General features: G+C 35.2%; 1 protein-coding gene and 1 pseudogene across 2 annotated transcripts; one reads left to right on the forward strand and one right to left on the reverse strand.

Annotated features, from left to right (window-relative positions):
• Window positions 1–211: 211 nt before the first annotated feature.
• LOC110942695 lies at window positions 212–2,711 on the forward strand (annotated as a pseudogene).
• Window positions 2,312–7,668, reverse strand: LOC118484981. 2 transcript variants are annotated; one of them, XM_035981154.1, is made up of 5 exons: window positions 7,440–7,664; window positions 7,259–7,297; window positions 6,782–6,835; window positions 6,477–6,698; window positions 2,312–2,742 (listed from the first exon to the last, which is right to left on the reverse strand). In XM_035981154.1, exons 1-5 carry the CDS (start codon window positions 7,464–7,466, stop codon window positions 2,719–2,721), a joined length of 366 nt encoding a protein of 121 aa, XP_035837047.1. In that variant the 5' UTR covers window positions 7,467–7,664; the 3' UTR covers window positions 2,312–2,718. The 2 variants fall into 2 exon arrangements, with proteins under 2 accessions (XP_035837047.1, XP_035837046.1); XM_035981153.1 differs by lacking the exon at window positions 2,312–2,742 and adding an exon at window positions 2,963–3,655 and having other exon boundaries at window positions 7,440–7,668.
• Window positions 7,669–10,030: the final 2,362 nt, after the last annotated feature.

Here is a 10,030-nt window from a genome sequence, read left to right on the forward strand (position 1 = left end):
ATTTTGATCTATCAGAATCATTGCGACAACTTTACTTCTTCTTTCGGTGTATTCTGTTGCTGGCACCACCAGGAGCTACGAGTTTAATGTATGTTGCATGCCATATCTAAAATGTTAGCTCTTTTAATTTTCTTTAACATCTGGATATAAAATACGTACACTTGTGCAGATCCAGCTGCAAATTGTGACAAGACTTTGCCACACGAGGAGCATGGTGACAGTGAACGGGAAATTTCCAGGTCCACATATTGTAGCTAGGGAGGGTGACCGCTTGCTTATCAAAGTTAACAACCACGTCTCCAATAATATTACAATCCATTGGTACAAGAGCTGCATGTTTCATTATATATATATTTTGTATTTCTATTAGATGCATGTGATAAATATTAATGTCCCATGTAGGCATGGTATTCGTCTGCTACGGAGTGGATGGGCAGACGGGCCCGCTTACATAACACAATGCCCCATTCAAACGGGACAGAGTTATGTGTACAACTATACGGTGGTTGGACAAAGAGGAACTTTGTTTTGGCATGCACATATATCATGGCTACGAGCGAGTCTCTATGGCCCTCTTATCATTCTCCCAAAGCTTAATGTCCCATACCCTTTTACAAAGCCCTATAAAGAACTTCCCATCCTCTTTGGTAAAATTACTTCTCTGTGATTGATATCACATGTTTGTAAAGTTGCATAGGTTGAGAACCTTTATGTCTGCAGGGGAGTGGTTTAATACTGATCCAGAAGCCATAATTGCCCAAGCAACACAAACTGGTGGAGGTCCAAATATGTCTGATGCCTATACCTTCAACGGGCTACCAGGTCCTTTGTACAACTGCTCTGCTAAAGGTATTGCATAGCTAGCATTATTTATAGTACATGTCACCATATATATATATATATATATATATATATATATATATATATATAGGTTAAAGATATATTTTTTCACTAAAATTGGCAGATACATTCAAACTGAAGGTTAAGCCCGGGAAGACATACCTACTTCGACTCATCAATGCAGCACTCAATGATGAACTCTTTTTTAGTATAGCAAACCACACCCTCACAGTTGTTGAAGCTGATGCCATTTACACAAAACCTTTCGACACTGAAACACTTATACTAGCTCCTGGTCAAACCACCAATGTCCTCCTTAAGACCAAACCGAAATTTCCTGGGGCCAACTTTGTTATGTCTGCTAGACCATATGTAATTGGACAAGGAACCTTTGACAATTCCACAGTTGCTGGTATTCTTGAATATGAGTCCTTCATTCACATGAAAAATCTGCCACTCTTTAAACCGACTTTACCATCTTTAAACGACACTGCATTCGTGACACGGTTTTCAAATAGACTTTGAAGCTTGGCAAGTCCTCAGTTTCCGGCTAATGTCCCACAGAAGATTGACAAACATCTTTTTTTCACTGTAGGACTTGGAACCAGTCCTTGTGAAAAAAATAAAACTTGCCAAGGTCCAAATGGAACTAGGTTCGCTGCATCTATTAACAATGTGTCCTTTGTACAGCCAAGTGTTGCGCTTCTCCAGTCCCATTATTCCGATCAATCAAATGGTGTTTATAGTCCTTATTTCCCGATCAGCCCCTTACATTGGTTTAACTATACTGGGACTCCTCCAAATAATACCTTTGTGAGCAATGGCACAAAACTTATGGTTCTTCCATTTAATACTAGTGTTGAGTTAGTGTTGCAAGATACCAGCATTCTTGGCGTTGAAAGCCACCCTCTTCATCTCCATGGCTTCAACTTCTTTGTTGTTGGTCAAGGGTTTGGAGACTATGACCCTAACAAGGACCCAAAGAACTTCAACCTTGTGGACCCTATTGAAAGAAACACGGTTCGGGTCCTTACCGGTGGGTGGGTTGCTTTACGATTTCTCACAGATAACCCAGGTTTGTTAATTAATTGATGTAGTGTGTGGTATGATAATGAAGATCAAACACGTTGATTCTGCGAATACCCGTGTAGTTCTTCCCCAACCCCAAAATTCGACCCAAAGGGCACAGAATTTGAAGTGAAAATCAGTTTTCTCAAAATTCAAGTATGATCTTTCATTTCACTAGGGCAACATATAAATAGGAACATAAATTCGAAATTGGCTTAAAAAAGACAACGGGCCAAACACAAGCCTAAAAACAAAATGCCCAAAATACTTGAAAAAACATAAAAATGGAAAAAACTAATAGAAATAAGCGTTTTTTCGGCCTGGACAATGACCCAAACCGCCGTAGGCCGTTTGCAGCAACATAGAGCTCGTTCTCCCGTTCGTTTCGCCTGGTCACACGCCCAAAACGGACCCCCGTAGCCCAAGTTAGAGCCATTTTAGTGAAACCCCTTTTGTTACGCGATCTTGGGCCTCCAAATACAAGATGGCTCGCCCTTCCACACTTGGGCCCGCATCATTAATGCACGCCTGTTTCTTACACAAGATATATTATGAGTTTTCATTGATATCTTTTACTTGTTGAGCAGGGGTATGGTTCATGCATTGCCATTTAGAAGTTCATACAAGTTGGGGTTTGAAGATGGCTTGGCTAGTCGTGGATGGAAAACTTCCAAACCAAAAGCTTTTACCTCCGATCTTCCAAAGTGCTAAACTTTCTTTTCCGTGCTTCACTTCACTTCAATTCTTTTTTTTTTATTTTAGCATTCAATTTTATCGGATACGTATTGAAATCGCTTCCCTAACAGTTGACTAGCAACGAGAAGAAGGCTTTTGCTGTTGTTAAATTGTTATAAATATATCAGGAAACATCCTTAATAAAATTTGACTCTTCCTTGCACGTCTTAGTCTTAATCCGTAGAACATAACTAGCATTTAAAAGGCACACTCTAATATATATATATATATATATATATATATATATATATATATATATATATATATATATATATATATATATATATATATATTCATTATGTTATTACACCTAGACCCATTAACAACTAATTATACGGTATCCAACATTGTTTGATGATATTAAATTTTCTTGCTAAAAATAACTGAAATTGAAAAGCGGATGCAATATTTATATAGATTTATAAGTTTTAAACGGACTCTCACACCATCCATAGTTAAATAGACTATTGTACACCTTGAATGCATCGTGCAGATCAAGATACTGGTAATACCAAATTTTGTCAAAGTTACAGCATTCTTGACCTTTCAACGTCAACTGCATTCTACGACCTTGAATGCACATTCTTGACTTTTAAAGTCAAGTAGACTATTGTACACCTTTTTAATTGATTAAGATCTTAACTTTATGATGAAATACCAATTAATCCAACAAGTTCAATAATAATCACTCTATAGTTAACACTAATTTTGCGTTTGAAGGTCACTAAAAGTCAAACTTTGATCAACATTCAAGTGTAAATTTGATAAACTAGATAAAAAAAAATAAATTGGCAGACTTTTGACTTAGGCAAATGTACATTTTTAGCAGTTTATAAATTTTCACTATAAATGTAAAAAATTAACACCAGGATGTTGCAAAACTTAATGACCAATGTTTCATAATTACAAATCAAGGATAAAACAAAAACTAATATATTATAGTTAACTTGTTTTCAACAGCATAACTGATATCGTAGCCAAACAGTCGCTTGCATGGTTGAAAGATGATTCTCTAGAATATAGAAAACAAGGGTAAAGTTCTTGTACAAATAATATTAACATACTAAACATACAAATTGAAGGAAAACTCAAAAAGACAAGGTGGCATTTTTGTAATTATCAATAACTATCAAAGTTACTCTACAAATATACCTAAAAAAACCTAACCACTCCCCCCACCCCCAAAAAAAACCTAAACCCCCCACCCCCCCCCCACCCCCCCAAAAACCTAAAAAAAACTAACCCCCCTCCCCCCCCACCCCCCAAAAACCTAAAAAAACCTAACCCCCCCCACCCCCCAAAAACCTAAAAAAAAACCTAACCCCCCCCCCCCCCCACCACCCCCCACCCCCAAAAACCTAAAAAAACCTAACCCCCCCCCCCCCCCCAAGCTAAAATGCTAAAAACTAAACCCCCCAAAAAACCTAAAGATCTAAAAAATAAAAAAAAACACACAAATTATTTTATTTTATTTTTTTAACATTTTTTATTAAAAAATCGCTACTTTTAGTAGCAGCCAAAAAAAATTTTTTTTTTTGTTTTTTTTGCTAACGAAATGTAGCGATTTTTTAATAAAAAATGTTAAAAAAAAATTTGTGTTTTTTTAGGTATTTTTGGTTGTAATTTGATAGTTGATGGTAATTACAAAAATGTCACCTTGTCTTTTTGGGTTTTCCTTTAATTTGTATGTTTAGTATGTTAAGATTATTTGTATTTGATCTTTTGCCTATATTACTAACCTTAATACGATAGAGGTCGTATGACCCATACGGGCTGTATGAACATCGTCACTTTTATAATACGGGTCCAATGATTAATTTATTAACTTTTTTATTCAAAGCTAAAAGTTCTATTTTTTTTATATTCGTGTTCTAACTTGGATGATATTGTGACAGATTACAAAGTCAATAGAAGAGTAAGAGAAGTGTGGAATTATCTTTGGAAGCTAAAACTTGTAATTTATTTTCTAGGCAAAAGATCAAATACAAATAATCTTAACATACTAAACATACAAATTGAAGGAAAACCCAAAAAGACAAGGTGGCATTTTTGTAATTACCACCAACTATCAAATTACAACCAAAAATACCTAAAAAAACACAATTTTTTTTAACATTTTTTATTAAAAAATCGCTACATTTCGTTAGCAAAAAAAAAAAAAATTTTTTTGGCTGCTACTAAAAGTAGCGATTTTTTAATAAAAAATGTTAAAAAAATAAAATAAAATAATTTGTGTGTTTTTTTTTATTTTTTTAGATTTTTTTAGGTTTTTTGGGGGGTTTAGTTTTTAGCATTTTAGCTTGGGGGTTAGGTTTTTTTTAGGTTTTTGGGAGTGGGGGGTGGTGGGGGGGGGGGGGGGTAGGTTTTTATAGGTTTTTGGGGGGTGGGGGGTTAGGTTTTTTTAGGTTTTTGGGGGGTGGGGGGTTTAGGTTTTTTTGGGGGTGGGGGGAGTGGTTAGGTTTTTTTAGGTATATTTGTAGAGTAACTTTGATAGTTATTGATAATTACAAAAATGCTACCTTGTCTTTTTGAGTTTTCCTTCAATTTGTATGTTTAGTATGTTAAGATTATTTGTACAAGAACTTTACCCTAGTAATATAACTTTATGCTATATTACCTATATCATGTACATTTCAATATATTTGAAACTGGGTCATATGACCCCGTATCTAGGGGTGAGCATATTTAGGTGCAGACCGAAAAAACCCGATAAAGTGTACACCCCGACCCTAATCGAAGCAAGTAGGTAAAACTTTCGGTTCTTATATTTCACATGTAATCGGGTTCAGGTCGGTTAGGTCCAAAGACCCACTTAAACCGAATTAAACCTGCTAGACCAAAATAACTATGTAATATAGGACCTGGGCGGCAGGGCTATGCTATGGCCCATTTGCAATTGTCTTTTCTTTCTAAACTAATTCTAATACTGACAATGGAAGCTGCCACTAGCCAAACCCGTATCTAGGGGTGAGCATATTTAGGTGCAGACCGAAAAAACCCGATGACTGACTCGATAAAGTGTACACCCCGACCATAATCGAAGCAAGTAGGTAAAAATTTCGGTTCTTATACATTTCACATGTAATCGGGTTCAGGTCGGTTAGGTCCAAAGACCCACTTAAACCGAATTAAACCTGCTAGACTGAAATAACGATGTAATATAGGACTTGGGCAGCTGGGCTATGCTATGGCCCATTTGCGATTGTCTTTTCTTTTTAAACTACTTCTAATACTGACATTGGAAGCTGCCACTAGCCAAATGTTTGTTTATACTACTCTTCATCAGCTGCTGGTTATTTCTAGCCCAATATTGCTCAGATCATGGCATGGCAAGGAGCAAGTTTGAATTGTTAGGATGCTCGGTATTGATGACATCCTCAAACAACTGATGTTTGACATTAGCTGAATCAGTAAATTTAAGATTTGAACTATCATCAAGATTGCTGACAATGATTCCACTCCGAAAATTCATGTGTTCGTGTGTGTGAAGATCGCAAATTGAAGAAGTGAAGACTCTGAACAGTGTATTGGTAAGGGAAAAGGGGATGTTGTTTTCGGGTCAGACTTATTACCCGGACCGAGCAAAACCCGATTTGTATAGTAACTGAACCCGATGTTTTTAGGGTCAATTTTCGGGTGGTATTATATGCTAGGCTCGGGTATCGGCTCGAGTATTGGCCAGGTCGGTTCGGGTATGGACTTTGCTCACCCCTACCCATATCACCAAAAACTATTTCGGTCAAGCTACACGTGTATGCTAACAAACACATCTGATAGATAATATTTCAGGTAAGAACATAAGGGTCTATTACTGAAAAATCAAGGTCTCTTACCCGGAATGCATAGATTGGACGGAGCTTGCACCATTGCGATACTAAATGCCATACCGTTTGAGCGAAAGCACACGTCACACACGTATGTTCTGTAGACTCTTGATCCTTGCCACACACCGGACAAAGGCAGTTAAATAGTGACTTCAATGGTTCTCTCACCAATATTACACGATCGTGGCACTCATTGATTTGAATATGTGATTGCACATAATACTGGACCTGCTGTGAGTAAATGAAAAAAATTATACAACGATTGTGGTATTGTAAAAAATATTACACCAGAAAATATTGTATCAAAGTCTTACAGATGCTTTGTCACATGTATTGAGACCTACACTGATAGCAAAGATCGGAAGGCCCTGTCATAAACAACATACAAATATATGAGTGACCAAACAATAAGATTAACACATATGTATCAGTCACTAATTAGCATATCAGTAGTTGTAGCTAGCTTATTCATTCCTTAATTTTTGTAAATCCAGATAAAGTCAATACAACACAATTTCATAAAAATAGATTAACAAATATGTATCAGTTTACTTATTAGCATATCAATAGGTGTAGCTATAAAGCAAGACAACACAAGTTAACAAAGACAGATTAACAAATACACATCAATAACTAATTAGCATATCAACAGTTGTAGCTATAAAGAAAAACAACACAAGTTCATAGAGACAGATTAACAAACATGCATCACTAACTAATCAACATCTCTATAGTTGCAGCTAGAGTGCATTCTTTAACTTCTATACTTCTAATCTAAAAGAGAAAAAAACCTGTAACCATAGCAGTAGTAGCGGTAGTGACAGTAGAATCTGTTATAATCGATCGATCAATATGTAAGAATTGGGGGAAGAAGGAGAGAACGGTTGAATAAAAGCCGAGTGAGTAGAGGTCGAGCAGAGGAGAGTTGGGCCATGAAAGAAAGGAGGCACAAAGCTAGGGCTGTAGCCTTACCCTTGAGTCGGCCCTGCGTGAAATCATCGCCGAAGATTGATAGAACTTCTACATCGTCTTCCTCCATAAACCTAGGGTTCTTAACTTGAGAATTAGGACTACTCCATAAGGAAGAGTTATCTGGTTGCAGAAGAAGGTAGTGGAGCGGAAGGATGAGTAGGGAATTCAATTTTTTTGGGTGTATATTAGATTGTCACATAAAGTAACTAAAGTGGTGACCATAAACTAGGTATAGTCACGTTTTTAGTTTTGCTAGTCACACATAGGAAACTTAAAATGGCTAATAAACAGTATTTTGTGGTCACACAAGCTCGTAAGTGGCCATATATATGAGCTTTTAGCCACGTTATTAAAAAAAATATGACAATTGGTCATATTTGGTCACACTTTTTGAACGTAGCTAGAAAATATCACATTTATATGTAAAGGTGTGGCTAAAGGTTTCAGAAAGATTTGTTTTTGGTCACACGAATAAAAAATCAAACAAATACCATGACGGTTGGTCATATTTGGCCACACTTTTCGAGTGTGGCTTGTAAATGTCACATTTTTTCTTAAACGTGGCTAATAGTTTTAAAGTGTTATACAATGGTCACATGAATAAATAAAATGAGTGGCTAAAAGTAGGCTAGAAGGTTTTGAAATGTCATTAGTGATCTTTAGCCACACAATTATTTGAAAGTGTGGCAGGGCGGTTTTTGAAAAAGTATGGCCGTAGGTCATATTTGACGTAGTGCATCTAACACATTTGACTATATTAATGAACGGTATTGGGTTGAAAAAATGTTAATGGCCGATGATGGACTATATTAGCCTTAACTGATAGATATTGGTTCTAATTAATCTAAACAGGCCAATGTGGCCGGCCCTAACTAAATGTCAATAGATACTTGCCAACATTGATCATAATCGACCTTGTGGTAAAATAATGAACAAAACTATCCATTTATGATTTTTTTTTTTACATTATATACTTGTCAATTAACCTATTAAACTCACATAAGTTGTAAATACTACACCTAATGTAGTTAAAATGACTTGTCTACGTTATTCCGACAACATCTAAGAAAGTAGTATTCTATTGGGATCTGTCTTTATAATAAACATGATTTAAAGCTATAATATTTTGATATAATAACAAGTTAAATTTGTAAAAAAAATACTAACTTTTATTTTATCTTTATTGTTAAGGTAATATAACATATGAAGTGTTTTATGGGGGAGTATTAAGAGGGAAAAGTAAAATAAGAAGAAAACTTTAGGGAAAAGTAAGATCGCAAGAAGTGAATTTTTTTTGTAGTTAAATTACTAAAATTGTAAAGTATAAAATTATGATTCTTTTAAGTATCTTTATAAGCGTATATAAAGTATACGTGTTATCTTATCTATGGAACAATAAAAATTCAAAATTGTTTTTGCTAGTGAAAGTGAATTTACCCACAAAAAAATAAAAAATAATTTTTTTTGGATTAAGTTGGTATATTTCCGACAATAAACCATTTTTTTAGATGCTATCAGTAGTTTTTCTTTTTGAACGGTGACTTTCTTTTTGAGTGACCTAATGTCACACCACCTAATCGGCGGCCCTAGCCAAGTCTGTCCAGACTTACGTTGTCTTAACCGTGCCCGCGCTGGGTTGGACAGACTTGGTTACGGCGTTCCCTCGGAAACCGTTCTGCCCCCACACGAGTTGCTTCGCTGAAGTAACAGCCGGATGAAAACCGGGGTGCGGCTCAGGATCGAACCCCCCTCGGTGGGTTTGTCACCATCATTGCCCAATATTTATCCAAATATGGCACAAGTGAGAATTAAACTTGAGTTCTCCATTAGGCCACAAATGGGTGGATAGATGCCATCACTAGTTACTAGTTGTAGTTCTCCATTAAACTTTTGACAAAAAAAAAAAAAACATATCTTTTTCGGATACTTTTTTTCTTTTTCAAGATCTTGTGGGAACCAACGATATTTCATTGGTAAATCGTTGATAATTGATAATTACACCTGATGCATGTATATTTTCATTGGTAAATCGTTGATAATTGATAATTACACCTAATGCATGTATATTTTCAGGAGTTTTTTCTTAAAGTAGTGTTAGGGAAAAAAATATTTACCATTTTAGTGTTCCTTCAAAAATATTTATCAAAATAGTGTTTTCTCTTCTTTTTTATTTACTCTTTTATTAATTCATTCTTCTATTAGATAAAAAAAAAATCGGAAAATGGCAAATTTACTCCGGTTCACAATTCAACATTTCGGTAGTCATTTTTTGTTCTTTTATGATATTTTTTATCTTCTTATTTGATTTACCATTTATTTGTTTTTTTATTTTAGTTTTTTTAGTTATGAGTTTTATTTTTCTTAATTTATTATTACCAGTTTAACCATATTTATTTTTTAACAACAACCATGAATAATCTAAAATAAATCTAAACAATGAAATAAAAAACATGACAAAGCTAATCAAATATTGAACTTGACGCATTACCGGTTCAATATCAAATACAAACAAAACTAAAAATGTCAATCAAAGTCGAGTCACAGCTGATCTCAATTTCAAACAGATTAAAAGAAAAAATGTCAAAAAATCC

This window comes from Helianthus annuus, chromosome 12, assembly GCF_002127325.2.
Source record: "Helianthus annuus cultivar XRQ/B chromosome 12, HanXRQr2.0-SUNRISE, whole genome shotgun sequence".
NCBI classification, from domain to species: Eukaryota; Viridiplantae; Streptophyta; class Magnoliopsida; order Asterales; family Asteraceae; genus Helianthus; species Helianthus annuus.